The following is a 16,213-nucleotide window of genomic DNA, read 5'->3' as shown; positions in this document are numbered from 1 at the left end:
AGTAAGCTGAAAAGATTGAAGGAAAGACGAAAACAACTGGCAAAACCATACATTAGTCTCAGGCATACATCACTGAGAACTGGAGAATGGAATGAGGTCACTGGTGATGACAAATAGCAAATGTTTTGCCTGGGAGTCTTTGTGGTGTACTACATCAAGGCTGAACTGCTAACCACAGTGTCATTGGTTCAAACTCACAAGCCACTCTTGAGGAGAAAGAGGAGGCTGTCTGCTCCCATAAAGATTTCTAGTCTTGGAAACCATCAGGGGTGGTTGTGCTTTGATGGCATGGGGTTTGCTGTTTGTGTGGTTTACCATCCTAAAAAGGTTTGTGGTTTGAACCCGCCCAGTGGCCGGAAAAAGGTCTGTCCATCCTCAGCCATCAAGATGATAGCCAAGAAAATCCCACAGAACAATGACGTCATGGCAACTGGCTTGTATGCTGGTCAGTGGGTTCGGAGGGTGGTAGAAGGAGAAGGTAGGTGATGGAAAACCAAGACCTCTAGAGGCGAAGCCACTGCATTTTCAAGTTGATGTCAGTGGCTTTGGGGCCATGCTGATCCTGAGGAACTCATTGCTTGGACAGAGTGGTGCCATGCTCTGAGCATTCCTGAGGGAAGGGGAATTGCAAATGCCATGTGGGGGATGACCTGGAAATGGAACCACCTGGAGAAACTGGCTGGATGCCTGCTGGTGTACTGATTATGTTTTGAGCTGCTAACAACATGGTCAGCAATTCCCTTGAGGCTTTAACTCCCAGTAAGAGTTAGTCTCAGAAGCCCACAGGGGCAGTTCCACTCTGTCCGTAGGGTGGCTATGACTCAGAATTGACTGGATCACTGCCAAAGCACTGAGTTTGCCTTTTGAGTTTGGAGGAAGCAGTAGCAAACAGCAAACTCCAGTGCTTTGCTTGGTGCAGTAAATAAAATTACGTTAAATTGAACACATCAATGAGAAGATAATAGAGTGGACTAATCCTGAGAATTCATTCTAACCAGTACAGCCAACCACCAGATAAAACATTAGATTAGGCCCTTCTGTGCCTGTTCTGAATTTTTTGCCTGTTTTGAATTTTTTTAAGAAAACATTGATTATGCAATTTAATCCTAAGGTGTGTTCCTCCTCCCAACACCTGAGAAATCACACTTCTGAGTTTTCTTTTAATTGGCTAATAATTTCCTTTTCCTAGTATTTCCCCCACTGAAAGCCAATGTGGGCGCTGTCCTCGGACCTGAGGAAAACGGGCTAAGACATCAGTGATCCGTCAGATGCCAGTGTAAGTGCTGGTATGTGCTCCTGTCTTAGTGTCCTAGTTGCCAAAACACACAAAGCAAACAAACCCAAAGTACACGTGGGTAGCTTCAAAGAACACACATTTATTTTCTCGTAGTTCTAGAGAAGTCCAAATTCAGGCCCTTCCACATAGGAGAAGTTTTTCTAAGCCTCTCAGCTTCTAGGTAAACGCACCACTCCTGTGAGTTCGGAGGCTATGTATCACTACAGAAGCAGAAAGGCACACCTTTCTTCCCTGGGGCGCAGTGTGTGCACTTGAACTGCTGAGCCTGGAGTTAGTGGCCCAACTTGTCTGACATTTCTGGGCATTCAGGCTTATAGACACATGTACAATCATAGTCATCTGCTGTCTTCTCCCTGTTTGTGTTTCTCTTTCTGGGTCTCTTCTCCCCTTCATGATACACCAACCACCCACCCAGAAGAGGTTGGGCTGGCAATCTCCCCAATACCAGCATGCCTTCACTAGCACAGTAAAAGAAACACCCTAGGTTCACATTCACCGGTACAGGAGATAGAACTTGAACATTTGAGGCAGGGCACAATTTAATTCTTAAGATGGGTGTGCCAAAACTCATCTGGGGGTTCAGATGGAGAAAAGCCATCAGGAGCCATCAATTGCTTGCTCTCATTCCCTGGTCCTTGAGGTCTTCTGCCCATCTACAAAAACTAATCTTGTAGAAGGTTCTCAACCTTCCTAATGCCTTGACACTTTCATACAGTTCCTCATGTTGTGGTGATTGCACCCGTCATAAAATTATTTTTGTTGTTACACCATAACTGTAATTTTGCTACTGTTATGAATCAGGTGACCCCTGTGACAGGGTGGTTCAACCCCAAAGGGATCTTGATCCACACACAGGTTGAGACCCGCTGACCTAGAGCAAAGTATGCACTCCCACTTCTATACAATAACTTTCATCTCACCTACTTGCCTAAAGGGAGTTATGGTAATGCCCCTTAAAGTACTCAATATACAACTTATTAGAAGTTCTATATCATCTAAGCATAAAAGAAACCATAGGGCATATAACCTATATATCTATAGGGTCTATATATCCTATGTACATACACCCCTATATCAACACACACATTATGGTAGCTTTTGAACCATGAACATGTTCAGAAAACTCTTAATCTCGCCAATAGTTTTAAGCTTCTTCTCTGGAAAGGTGCCATTTGTAACACAATGGACAATGTTGCCTCTGTTCCAGTCTCCACGAAGTTGCTGGCAAAGGAAGGTCGCAGCAGACAGTATGATGCTAAAACGCGAGACACATTAGTTTCTCAGACTCTTCCCATCCTTTGACGTGTGGTTAAAAGGGCCTTCAATATTGGCAAATGTGTACTGTGGCAAATGTCAGAATTAGCACTTGTTTCTTGAAATATTCAGGAACAAAAGAAGGAGACCAAAAAAATCACAGCACTTGAAGTTTGCATCTCAGAAGGATAAGCTTTTAGTGATTTTATCTACTTCCCAGAGCCAATGATTAGATGTATTTATTTATTCATTCACTTATAGTACATCTATATTCCAATGGGTTAATTTTCTTTCGTTGGCAGTTTATTACAAGTACAAAGCATTATTGTTTCCAATTATCTCTATTTTATGTAGATTAAACCTGTCCTCAGGAGATTGCGTGCATTAGGGAAAAGGTGGTGTGGCTATCTGCATACAAGTTATCTGTTTACATACAAGGGGCATGATAATTAGTCACTGTGCGCGTCATCCGGAATTTAAGGTGAGTTCCTCTAGGGTTACACTCACACATGCGTGTGGCTGTGTCTGCCTTGACTTGCTGCTAGGGTCTCCTCTAGCCCAGTTACTCTTGGAGACAGATTGTAGAGTATCAGCTGCTTTTGGCAGTGTCTGTTCTGTTGAGAGTCTCTGAAAATGCATGAGGCTTTTGATTTTTGAAATGAATCAAAACTGCAAGCTTATCACAACTCCTATCACTGTTTGCCCTGTTTATCTGTCTGCTACCCAGTTGCTTATCTGTGTCCCTCTGCTATATCTTCTGCTCCAAGTTTCCCTAAAGTCTCACAGGAGCGTCTTTTAGTTTCTTGAATCCATCCATCTTCCTCTTATACCTGAACTCTCATGAGCAGACCTTAACTGTGGGAAGACTTAGTGCCCTTTCAGACCTCATTCATAGCTTTTCCTTCAGTGTGATGTATTAAGTAGGGCCGCGGGGATCAAACATTCCACCCATGGCAAGTATCAAATATCATTTCTACCCTGGGGATTTCATATTTCTATTGATTGGTACAGCTCGAATTTGAGACTAGCTTAAAGTGAAACATTGTAACTCGGTTTTATCTACCTTTCTGGTTACTATTACCATCTGGCAATTGGGTAATTTTTGACGATGTGCTTGCTAAGATGGCGTTCCACCTCACTCTCTCAGTGTTGATCAGCCCACACTGAATGTGGCAATGACTGAAGTGTTCTTTGGAGTGATGGCTCCCAGGGCCAACTGTGCAGGAGTGTCCTAGTCTCTGAAGGTAAGTATGCTTGAATTTTTGGAAACCATCCACAAAAGGAATTTCTGAATTAACTGCTTCAAGAAATGTGCAGTCCTCTTGCAGCATGTTGCCTTGGGAGTCTTTGCAGAGGACAACAAAAACGCGCTCCACCATAGAATGCCTCCTAGCCTTGGAGTCTGAAAACATGGCTTATCAAACTAAAAAGGATCGCAAGATCTTGATATCAATCGTTGCTTTCTTACTTTGCAGGAGGCCCTTGTTTTGAGTGTTGCCTTGTTTTGCTTGGAATCATTGAACAGCTTATGTACACAATTCTCCTGGAGGACTTTTGCGCTCTTTTTAGCAATGTCTGTGTCTATAATATGTGTCCATTTGCCTGAAGTCTGACCATTCAGCTTCAGTTTCCTGGACTGCGCTTTGTCTTTTTCTAACCAATCCTGCATTCATACAGGCCTCCTGAACATACAACATGCTCAGATGAAGAATGGCGTTTATTAGACTCTTGTTAGGGACGTTCTCAGATAGCACTGTGAGTGCCCTATCTCACTTCCTCTTCCCAGCAACCTCCGGGGCAGGTATTCATTTTACCCCATTTAACAGAAAAGGAAATTGAGCCTTAGTGTTAATTCACAGCTAGTAAATAGACAGCTTGGATTCAAATGAAGACCTGCGTCCAAAGCTACAGGGCTATGCTGTCTTCCCACATGACTCTAATCAGCTCTTTTCTGGCTGGAAGCCTATCATTCTTCCGTTGGAGGAGCATGCATTCTGAAACGCAATTTATAGATGCAAGATTGAATGATAAATAGTGGACCCAGTCTCAACTTTTTCGATTTCTCTAGCTAGCCTTTGAGTTTAATTCAGTTAATTTATTTATTCCTGTTCCGAGAAAAGCTATTTCTGTTTAAGTGCTGCTTGGATTGGGCACCAGTCTCATGACTACATGCTTGCTTGCTAGGCTCGCCCTGTGTCGGACCACGCTGCCAGTGGGCGCTCACTACAGATTGATGGATGGGGGGGGGCACGTCTGTGTGGGAGTCGTGTGCTCAGGAGCCACTCAGCTTTTTGAAAGGAGGAGAGATGATCCCGGTAAAGTGAAGCCCAGAGGATCATCGGGATGAACACTGACTTCTGAAGGAATCCTCCCAAAGTCTCCTACAGAAGGAAGAGGAATGTGGTTTGTTTGTTTGTTTGCTTCATGAATGTTTGGGAAATTCTGGGAGAGTTAGATAGAGTCTAGGGCCCATTTCCAAGCTTAATACCAAATAAGAGAGAAAACTTGATTCTCTGATGAGGACTGAAGAAAATGAAGTAGATTTTTTAAATGGACACATTTTCTATTATTATAGACATATAAAGATGATGAGTAATATGCCATATCAGACGGCTTATTCAAACTGTCAGAATGAGAGCTGAAGCGTGAGTAACTTTCCAGAGAACCTTCTGAGAAATCCAGGCAGCATACAGTGGCCTCAGCCTCCACAAGGGCATCTAACACTCAACCATACCCGAAACTCTTTAGAGAACCAAAGTCAGTGTCCCCAAAAGTCCAGAATGGGGAAATTTCTAGAGAGGAAAGCACCGATGATTTAAGCCAATTTCACTCACTCACACTCTTGACATGCACACACAGTGTCTATGGCAAGTGTCCATTGGCCAAATCTGTACAAATGACGGAAAAGCTGGGGTCAACACGTGGCTTCATAATGAGTGGTAACTTCTGTGCCTCTTTCTGAATCCCAACAGAGCTTCCCAGTATTAGGGAACCCCTGCCCACTACCCCCTCACCACCATCTCACTCCATGGCCCGGATTCCACTCTGCTCTGTTCTGCCTCAGTATTCTTATCTGCAAAGCGAGCAGACTAAAGGCTAGGGTCTGTTTCATCTCTAATATTTCATAGGATCCTTGATTAGTTCCTCCACAATGTAAGCACTCTCCAGCAGGAAAGTTCTAGTTATCCTGAGGCTTTTGCTGAGAGTTCAAGAATACAGAACTCCCTGTTAACAAAGTTCTTCTTTTCAGAAACCAAGTCCCAATGCATACTACATACAACATAGACCAGCCTTGAAAAAAATATGCTGAGTGAAATAAGTCTGTCACAAAAGGGCATGTACTGGACAAGCTCCACTTTTCTAGAATTCCTAGAATAGACGAAGATGTAGAGAGTATAAGGTGATTGGTAGTTACCAGGGATGGGCGAGAGAAAGGCAATGGAAGAAAGGAGGCAAAGGGGACCTTCTGTTATGGGTAAAGGAAAAATATAAGAATGGTTAGCGGACCCAATCAAATGATTAAAAAAAATGGTTAGTGGAAAAATAACATAATGAACATATTTAATGCCACTGACCTGGACATATGAAACTTGCTGAAATGGCAACTAATATGTTACCCACCTCTACACTACAGTTTTTGTTTGTTTGTTTGTTTTTAAAACTCCTTTTCTCTGCCACCAAGTTTTCTTTAGCAATTTTGATAACTGGAGGTATTAACCTCCATTGCTGCAAACGGAGGCCAATCCTTTTGTCCCCAAATGAGCGCTGACTTTGGGAAAGCCATCCAGAGGTGGCTGAGAAAAGAAATATTATGGTCAGGAGATAAGCGATCATGTGCTTTCTGCTTTAAAGTCCACCAAGCAGACAGCTCATGCTAGCAGAAGTACGACTAAAATGTGTGTATTGAAGCCCCACATTGATACAACCACTACCTTAGAATCCATGTTATAGCCTTGGGGAGGGGCCAAGAGCAGGTTCCAGTTCCAGGAACAGGGAAGAGGCGAATCAGCAGTCGGGGTGGGGAGGGGAGAATGAGAACGTGGAGACCCAGGACAGTTTTCCTGGCGCAGCTTCTCCCCGGAAGAACTCAAGGAGCTGCGAACATTTTCCTGAAAAGAATCACTGAATCCTTGTTTCCTTCTGTGTGCTCATTCGACCTTATTTATTTTGAGCTAGAGAACAAGGGAAGAGAGACCTAAACGAGGAGGGTGATGAGGGAAGAGGGGACAAGGACAGATGGAACTGAGAGGAGACTTTGTGCTGTGGACACCACAGACAAGATCACAGGCTGCCACCTGGGATGTGACCGCTTGCTTGTTGTAATCGTATTTGTTCCTGTGTCTCATTTCACATTCTCGCCTGGATGGAGTAAATCACGTCTGCCCAGCCATCATCCCTGTATTGACAAGCAAATGTCACCCACGTTTGATTGACATCCATTGCTCCTGAATGCAGAAATATGATTTAGGAATCAATTCTCCTTATTTATTTAAAGCCATCCTTGTATACCTTACGCATTTGTTGGTGGGATAATTAATACCTACTCTGGGGACTTTTCATTAATATGACAAATCCAGCCTCTTCTTTCTCCTACTTTCCCACCGTGAATCAGGCCTCTTGTCTCTCATATTTTTTCTCAATACTACCCCACCCTACTGCTCTTTTAGTAACTATTTCCATACCTTAAGAAAAGACCAAGCCACACACTTTTGGCAAGACTGTCTTCGTTGACTTAAGACTTTTGAAGGCATTCTGACAAGTGATGTCTTCTTGCACGCGGAGCTCTTTTTAAGTACATTGAGCTTCAGGTCCTTGCAGTAGTAGCTCCTGAAAGGTTGCCAGGAGCAAGTGCAAGCAGCGTATGTATGTCCATGGGCACACTCGCAAATCCATGGGCCACCGTGTAGTATTTCCACAAAGAACACAGCCCTCCTCCTTACGGCAGTGATAGACATGCTTCAAACGATGGAGAAACCATGTCCTCTGACTTTCAACACTTTCATGTGCTCGTAGTCACAGCCCTATTGCACTTTAGGAGGATCAGGAAAACTGCCGAGTTGGGGTTTTTTAAAAATCACATCTACCAGCTGGATCATGCTAAAGGGTCCTCCTTATGTCATAAGTGGCATTTTGAAGAACACCTGAGGCATTGAGAGTGGGTGACTCACTAGGGAAATACTGTCCACCCAACCAGCCTCCTTTCAACCTTCACCTCCTCCTCTAATCTAGCAAGGGCTGCTGGCAGTAGGGAGCTAGGGGCTGAGGTGTGACCCTGGAGTCCTGAAGGCTGTGGCCTACCTGTCTCCACCCCTGCCCCTTCCCAACCCCCAGGGTTTGTCCCGCGAAAGCACTGCCATCGCCTGGCTTCCACAAGGGATCTCACTGCTCATCCATGTGCAGAAGGGGGCGAGGAAGAGGGGGGGGGAGAGGCCGAAAAAAAAATCCCCACATTGTCAGAGTAATGCCAAACTCTCTCTGAGTGGGATGAGCAGAGCAGATGCTACAATGAGATGCCAAAGCGGCTCCCCTTCCTCTGTGCCTTGGGTGCCTATAAATTGCTCCGGCGCGCGTTTGTCAGCCTCCTCGCCTCCTGGCAGGTGGTACCCAAGCAGAATTCCACGCTCAGTCTCGCGCGCGCTGCGCTCCCGGCCGTGAGGCGCTCGCCACCGCTCACCAGCTCCCCGAGCCCCGGGTGCCGCCGCTGCCACCGCTGCTCCTTGCAGCCCCGGAGAGGGGTCCCTTGCCGGAGCTGGCTGAGCCGCGCTTTGGGGTGCGCCTCTATTAGACTTGTGGTGGTTGCAAGAGGGGAGGGAAAAAAAAGGGGGGGGTGACCGAGGAAGACAACGCAGGGAGCGAGAGCGGCGGAGCCGGAGACGCAGCCAAAGGCAACTTCGGACGGAAAGTTAGTGCGATCGGGCGCAGTCTGCCCAAACCTCGGAAAAGTCGATCCCGGACCACAGCCGCGGAAAAGTGTGAGCAGCCCGGCGAGCGCCAGAAGCGTCGGCTGGTTGTGCCCGCTCCGAGCCCGCCGCAGCCACAGGTGCGAGGGGGTTCGCCGGAGGCCAGAGGGCGCCCGCCGCGCCCCTCCTCCCGCCGCCCCCCCTGACCCCCCCGCCCAGCTCGGGACTTCAGCTCAAGTCACTTCTGCCCGGAGCTCGCTCCCCGGCCGCAGCCTCCGCCGGGGGCAGCAAGAGCCGAAGAGGAGCGGCCGGAGCGCACCGGCCCAAGGGACTTGGGGGGTTCGCAGGGGGCTTGTTTTCGGCTCTGACAAGGTCCCCGCCCAACCTTCAAAATTTTGTCCAAAAGCAGACAAGAGGAGCGGCCCGCGCTGAGCCGGCTGGTGGGCAGCAGGAGGCGCCTGATCGCCGCCGGGGCGCTGGGGGTGGTCATGGTGCTGCTGCTGGTCATCCTCATCCCGGTGCTGGTGAGCTCGGCCGGCACGTCGGCGCACTACGAGATGCTGGGCACCTGCCGCATGGTCTGCGACCCCTACGGGGGCACCAAGGCGCCCAGCACGGCGGCCACGCCCGACCGCGGCCTCATGCAGTCCCTGCCCACCTTCATCCAGGGACCCAAAGGCGAGGCGGGCCGGCCCGGGAAAGCGGGCCCGCGGGGGCCCCCGGGGGAACCTGGGCCGCCGGGCCCCGTGGGGCCCCCGGGAGAGAAGGGTGAGCCGGGCCGCCAAGGCCTGCCGGGCCCGCCCGGGGCGCCCGGCCTGAATGCGGCCGGGGCCATCAGCGCCGCCACCTACAGCACGGTGCCCAAGATCGCCTTCTACGCCGGCCTCAAGCGGCAGCACGAAGGCTACGAGGTGCTCAAGTTCGACGACGTGGTCACCAACCTCGGGAACCACTACGACCCCACCACGGGCAAGTTCACCTGCTCCATCCCGGGCATCTACTTCTTCACCTACCACGTCCTGATGCGCGGCGGCGACGGCACCAGCATGTGGGCTGATCTTTGCAAAAACAACCAGGTGCGTGCGGGGCTGAGCCAGCGCCCAGGTGCGGGCCAGAGGGAGGAGACCCCGCAAATGAGGTTGGGGAGCCGACAGAGAAGGGCGCGGCCGCCGGGCTCCCCCGGGGAGGAGAGAGAGAGAGAAAGACGCCCCGGAAGGTCGTGGCTCCCCCCTGGAGAGGCAGGGGGCCGTCCACTGGGAAGGGTGTCCATCCGTCTAGCGGCTGGAGAGGGCGGTTCCCAAGGCGAGGACAGGCACTCGCTTGAGAGCGCGACCCCTTAAGGCGCGGCAAGCCAGGAGCAGGGTGTCCCCCCTCCTACCCACCCCACCGCCGCCCCCTGGCCCGCTGCAGCAGGAAAGGAGCAAACGATCAGGGAGCGATCAGCTTAGAATCACCTGTAGGCGTTCTCAGGAAAGTAAGGGCTGGGGTAGCCCAGAATGCGCGGGCCAGGGTGACAAACCCCGGGAAGGAAGACTGGGACCCCAGGGAGAAAGGAAAGGTCTGCAGGGCCCACGCCACTTGGGGAGCATCCAGAGCCACGGCCAGTCCGTGTGGCTAGACTTCGCCAGGCCCTCAAACTGCAGTTTCCTGCTGAGAGGACAGAGGAGAGGGCAGGAATGTGATACCCAAGGGGAAAGTTGAGGCTCTGGGGCTTACACTGTAAAACACACCCAAACACAAGCGCCTAGGCTATTGAATGGCCTAGGAGGACGCCCACGATGGTGGCCGGGGGCTAGAGTAGCTGGAGCCCCAGCGCTCTGCACCTCGCGGCCCGCTGCCCCAGGGAGCACGTGCGTGAGAAGCTTTCCAATCTTTGCCGACCCCACCACAGGCAGCTGCGGCTCAGGTTAGCCATGGCTACAAGGGCTTGCTCTCTTTGGTCGCATGGCTAAGGAGGATTTGCTATGACCGAGAATTTCTCAGAGGAACACTGAAGTGACCCTAATAGAAAATTGCAAATCCTCCTTAGGAAACGAATATTTGTAATAATCTACAAGGGTAATCAGACCCCGTCTCAGTGTGAAGTCAGTTACCACTCTGGTGTCTCGCTACCTGGGTTCCAGGAGGCAACTCTACTGAGTGGCACGGGGGTATGGCCCACAACCACCCCCCACCCCGCGACTGCCCCCCCTCCCCCGCGACTGCCAGAGAGGCCTCATTTTATGCAGCAATTTCGATCTTGAATTGAATAAGTGTTGGGGGGCTTCCAGCCACCCATCTTTGGGGAATTCAGACCATTTATGCTACAACTCCGGTTTCCACTAGCAGCATAAAACAGGTTGTTTTCTGAACACTTAATTCGGTATCAGGATTCCTTCTGAAGTGAACACAAGGGTCCCAAATGTGGTAGGGAGAAAGGACCGACAATCCTGCTTCTCTCTCTCTCTCTCTCTCTCTCTCTCTCTCTCTCTCTCTCTCTCTCTCTCTCTCTCTCTCTCTCTCTCTCTCTCTCTCCCCACCCACTCCTTTCCTTCTAAAGAAATAGCTTAAGGCACCTTCAGGACACAATGAACAAAAAGAGGAAACATGGCCACCAGGAGGCACTGACATGGCTGTTTTGTTATAGTTATCCTTCCAAAAAAGAAGATTAAAATAAATAAAAATTATTCACAGAGCCCTGGTGTAGGTAAATGGTAAATGGTTTCAAAGCGCGTGACTCACCGTTCCAAAATAGAACAATTCTATCACCCTAACAAAGTGGTCTACCAGCGGCCCCTCTGCAGGCAGCTCGCAGGCACCCAGTTATTTACAAATGGGCTCTCTTTCCACCCAAAGGCTAGGTTGGGAAAGCACCAATAAGCTCAAGAGACTAATTAAAATGGAATAAGGTTGGAGTTTTATTCGTAAAGGTTTGAGGAGGCGGCCGTCTTTAAATGTAATCTACAAATCATGACGGCGTGGAAAACTAGGGAAGGATTTGTTTTAGTTACTTTCCGCGTTGGTTTCTACACTGCTGAACCTGTGTGTGCTACACCGACTCCGCGCACACCGTTCCAGAGAGGTGTTCTAGATGCATTTTGTTTTAAAATGATGTCACTGCTTGGCGTGCACACCACGTCTTTGTATGATCCTGGCGTATGCATTCAAGAAGGGGCAGAGAGAAAATAAAAAGGTAAACAGCCGACCTTATCTGAATACTGCTCCCCACTGGCATGACTTAGCAGCTCCCAAAGGTATGCTGCAAAAGGTATGCAACAGGTCGTTCAGAAATATAAATATATCATTGTAAACAATATGTCTTTAACTTCAGTCTGGACCAGTTTGGGAAACACCATCTTACTATGAAGAACATTTGTCTCCCCAAATGAGCTATTTTCTAAAGACTTGGCTGCAGGCATTTACAAAAGAGAAATCTTCTAAAGGGTTTTATGATTATCATTACTATTATTATTATCAGTAAATAGATACTCTTGATTTTGAATCCCAATCGACCCCATCGCTTCCTGGAAGGGCGGTTTCTCCCTGTGAGTTGACCTGCTTTGTTTTCATAAAACAAAAACTCAGCGATCCGTGTCAGTGCCATGTTCTGTGGCTTTAGTGGATTTTGAGAAGCACAAAAATTAAACTCAAATTGCACTTAGTTCTCTTTAGGATGGAGGTGCGCTTCTGGACCGGATCCGTAAGAAAGCCATTTTATTTATGCTTTGTGTCGAATGCAGGATCACAGATGGAAACATCAAAGGCCAGTAAATTAACCGGATGTGCCACTTAACCTTTTGTTTATGATTCCACAGAAGTACAATGAAAATGAAATTATGAGAGCATCAGTAGTAATTAATTAAATTAGCAAATGTTACCATAAATATTGCCTCTAACGATAAATCCTCCCTAATAAGATCATGCCAAAGCTGCATACAAGATTACCTTCTCACAGGCGTGCCACGAGATGAACTACAATTCCCCTACTTCCCCATGAAACCAGCAACTTAAATTTAATCCTGCCATTTGCTGAGAATCCATATGACAGTGGATATTAAAAGGAAAAGTCAGACCCAAATAGCTTTACATAGAAACAGGAAACGCTTTTGTGTTTTGTTTTGTGTTTTAATAGGCTTATATACTTTCAGCAGAGAAACCTGAATCAAAAGCTTGCCATTTGAAGACAAACCCCCAAATGCCACTATATCCAAATGGCTATAATATAAAACTGGCTTAGCATGATCACCGTCAAATAATTAAAGACCAATTTTCACTCGCAGAATTTATTAGCTATGGCATCAGTGAACGTGAAATATGCTAGAGAGACAGTGAATGGTCTGTGGGTTGAAATTCTTTTATTAGCAATATTAATGAAATGTCAAATTAATTATCTTCTTTAAGGAAGGACAGTGAAATAGGGGCTTATATAAAAAAAGCAGGATCTAACGAGTTAACTTGTGGGCTGACACAAGTATCTGCAGGGAGAACAGGGGCTGCTGGCTGAGGAAAGGATGCAGGGACTCCCCAGGGAAAATACTGAAATCAGTGTGCTTTGGGGAACCTGACAATGACTTCCAGGGTGAAGTCCTTACCCATCCTCAATAGTTTGATGGTTTAAAGGGAGAATTGCTGAAGTCATTCAGCTAGATCCCAAGGCTTGCAATCTGAAGTCCCATTATTCCTTTGGAGTGAAATCAGGTGAACAGACATGTGAAAATCATGTAAAATATAACGGGGACATGGCAGCTGTTTAATTGGGAGACAGTCTTAGGGTAGAGTCTAGGTTAAGATCTTAGAGAATTACTTTCATTAAAAAACAATCACACTGGCTTTATCCAACAAAGGAAGCGAAGACCACAAGGGTAACTTTCCAGTCTGTGGGATCACACTAATGCATCGGCAGGGTTTTGTGGTTATACCTATTAAATAAAAATGGTAACATCCTCATGGTTTTGTGGATTTATATTTAGGATTGTTGTCTCTAAACTGAGTCACTTTAATGAGTCCCAGTTCCTAAATGACTTCATAGCAAAAACAGTGTCAAAGCATGGCTCTGAGAACACACAGTGCACTGCCTGAAAAACTGAAGAAAATGCGAGTCCAGCTATTAATAATAGGGGAGAAGTAGATGCTAGACTGACTATTCATTAGCCTATTCATTGCACGGCTAATTACCATTTTGTACTTGAACTTTTCTCATCCATTACAAGTCCACATTAAAAAAACCAGGGCATGATAACAATACCCTCCTCCTATATATATTTATATATATTTATTTCCTCTGAGAATTAAGAACTGCATAAAATGAACGATTCACATCATTCAGCTCCAGTAAACTGATGATTCCTTCCTAGAAAATACTACAAAGTTTGATTGTATTATTTCTTAAGGTCCAAACAGATCCCCTCACTAAATTGGCGTCCACATTGGAATCAGAGCTTCAGAGCATGATGGCGTGCTGTATTGCTTTCATTGCATGATGTATTAGTGAGAGCACAGTGCTAAGTTATATTAAATCCTTTAAGCCCTTTCTCTTTCTGCTATCCGATATCCAGGAAGAAAATTTTAAAATACAACTCAAATTACTTTACAAGTTCCCCAGTGTCAAGAGCCTTCTCCTTTTTTAGCATTTCAGCATTAATGTGAGAACCAACCACATGAGAATTTCATTTGAAATTTGAAATAAATGCATATGGCAATGTCTTGACCTATGTCTCATTTCCCTCATTTGGCCAAACGATAAAGCCCAGCATCTCGTACCCCAGGTCATGCATTATTTCAGAGCGCAGGCTGACAAATCCACTAAATCACTGACTATGTTATTAAGGGAGATATCATGATAGTCGAATAGAAACAAGCCGCAAAGTAGTACATTTTACTGAAATAAATCTAATACCCATGGAAAGATTTTCCAAGGCGGAATCGAAATAGAGCTAAATGAATCCGGAGCCTAATTTGAGTTTAGGACATGACAGACTGTCCATAGTACTTGATATGATAGGCAATTTGACTGTTTGCAAACGTCTATCAACTCCCTAATGAGATCATAGGCTCAACATGAGCACATTACATGTAACTCTCATCCCTGAAGCAAACCAAGCATTAAGAACCACCTAAATATAAAAAGTGCATTTCCCGAATAAGTTAAAAAAACATAGACAATTTAAAGAGTTCAAACATAGACACGTCATCCCTCTCATGACTTTTAATAGATGTGTTGAGATTTAAATAGTTGATTTACATGCATGCCTCACAATTAAGTGAGCAAAGGGCACTCATAAAGAACTCTAAAAATTGAGTGAGGTTTCAATGAATCAGGCTTCTGAAGGAGTCTGGCAAAGGGACTTTACCTGAATTAGATTTTGAGAGACCCAAATCAAAGAATTTTTTCTTTGTTTTTCCTTGTCTCAGTGAATAGTAGTGTTGCCTGGGTTTTTAATCTACCAGAGATCTCTACCCATTTCTGTAATTGTGGAGAACTATTGAAGTTCACCTTGACCTTCTACACGCATAAGCGGCTGGCTAGGATGTTGCTATTTGGCTTAAATTAAAATGCAAAATGAAAAGAAAAAAAACTTCATTTATTTCAAGAAGTGATTGGGCATAGGAATTTAGGGACTTGGGGGAATCAGAACAAGTAGTAATTTAGGAAGAGGCAAGACTGGCGGGCTTTCATTCCCAATGTACTCCTACGGTAGGAGAAGTTGTTAGTCTAGCCCCATCAGTACACTATTTTCTCCTTCCTCTTTCCCAACAAGAGACAAACTGCAAACCTGCCTGTGCTAAATTCTGTGCTCTGGATGCATGAATGAATGACATAAAGAAATAAAGAAAGAGAAGGACGTTTGAGAGCTCTCTTTTGAGAATATTAACTCTTGTCTGTTTCACATAGGTGCGCGCTAGTGCGATTGCACAAGATGCCGATCAGAATTACGACTATGCCAGTAACAGTGTGGTCCTTCACTTGGAGCCAGGCGATGAAGTCTATATCAAGTTAGATGGCGGGAAAGCTCATGGAGGCAACAACAACAAATACAGCACCTTCTCTGGATTTATTATTTATGCGGACTGATAATGCGGAGACGAAGCTGCTTCTTCTGAGCTGGAACGCTGGATTCGTACGGCTAACGTCAGCGAATCAAGGATCCCAGGAGATGCCAAATGTGGGGCACCTCCGTTGTGTGTATCAAAAGCTACCTGACTCACATCTGTATCACTCAGAAAAAAAAAACATTCTGTAAAAAAAAAAAAATTTAAAGCAAGATAAGCAGATGTGTGATCCACTACCGCCAAAGCAAATACTCCTTATTGTTAGTGTCTACGTGAATGAAGTCCTATATAGATCACAAATTTTTATAGAACATTCTAAGACAATGAATTATTTCTTCAGTATATAGGATACTTTGTGTACTGTGATCTTGCTGCTTTTGCCCATACGTCAGCTTTGGTTCTTGTGAGTTTACCTGCTTACTATGACACTTGGGGATCCATTTGCAGGGTGGGGAAAGGGATCTTACCCTGCAGGAGAAGGTCTACATGAAACGATGCCGCTTGCCCCCAAAGAAATGGTTTGCCTTGTACTTTTGTTAACTCTCGAGCTAGTTCTGGGAATGATTCAACTTCAAGCCTTAACCTAGATTTTTCTGGATTTGAGGGAATTCCCAAACCTGTGACCTCTTTCACATTTTCTTTTTCTTATGGGTTTTCACTTCTCTCTTTTTGGTGATAATCTTTAAAAAATAGCGATGGATAGTGTACCATAGGGTTACCCTCTAAGTGTGTT

The 16,213-nt window shown here is 46.2% G+C and overlaps 1 protein-coding gene across 1 annotated transcript; it reads left to right on the top strand.

Moving 5' to 3' along the window:
• The first annotated feature begins 8,939 nt into the window (after positions 1-8,939).
• C1QL3 (complement C1q like 3) lies at positions 8,940-15,512 on the top strand. Its single transcript, XM_075553183.1, has 2 exons — positions 8,940-9,527; positions 15,323-15,512. Exons 1-2 carry the CDS (start codon positions 8,940-8,942, stop codon positions 15,500-15,502), a joined length of 768 nt encoding a protein of 255 aa, XP_075409298.1. The 3' UTR covers positions 15,503-15,512.
• Positions 15,513-16,213: the final 701 nt, after the last annotated feature.

This window comes from Tenrec ecaudatus, chromosome 6 (genome assembly GCF_050624435.1).
Source record: "Tenrec ecaudatus isolate mTenEca1 chromosome 6, mTenEca1.hap1, whole genome shotgun sequence".
Taxonomy (NCBI): Eukaryota; Metazoa; Chordata; class Mammalia; order Afrosoricida; family Tenrecidae; genus Tenrec; species Tenrec ecaudatus.
Note: the sequence above shows the minus strand (reverse complement) of the source record. Positions and strands in the feature narration are given on the sequence as shown.

Bases quoted from the DNA above. Each gene is read 5' to 3' on its own strand.
- C1QL3 (XM_075553183.1), top strand. From the start codon at position 8,940: ATGGTGCTGCTGCTGGTCATCCTCATCCCGGTGCTGGTGAGCTCGGCC. The intron at 9,528-15,322 runs GTGCGTGCGGGG...TGTTTCACATAG, and splicing joins ATCTTTGCAAAAACAACCAG to GTGCGCGCTAGTGCGATTGC.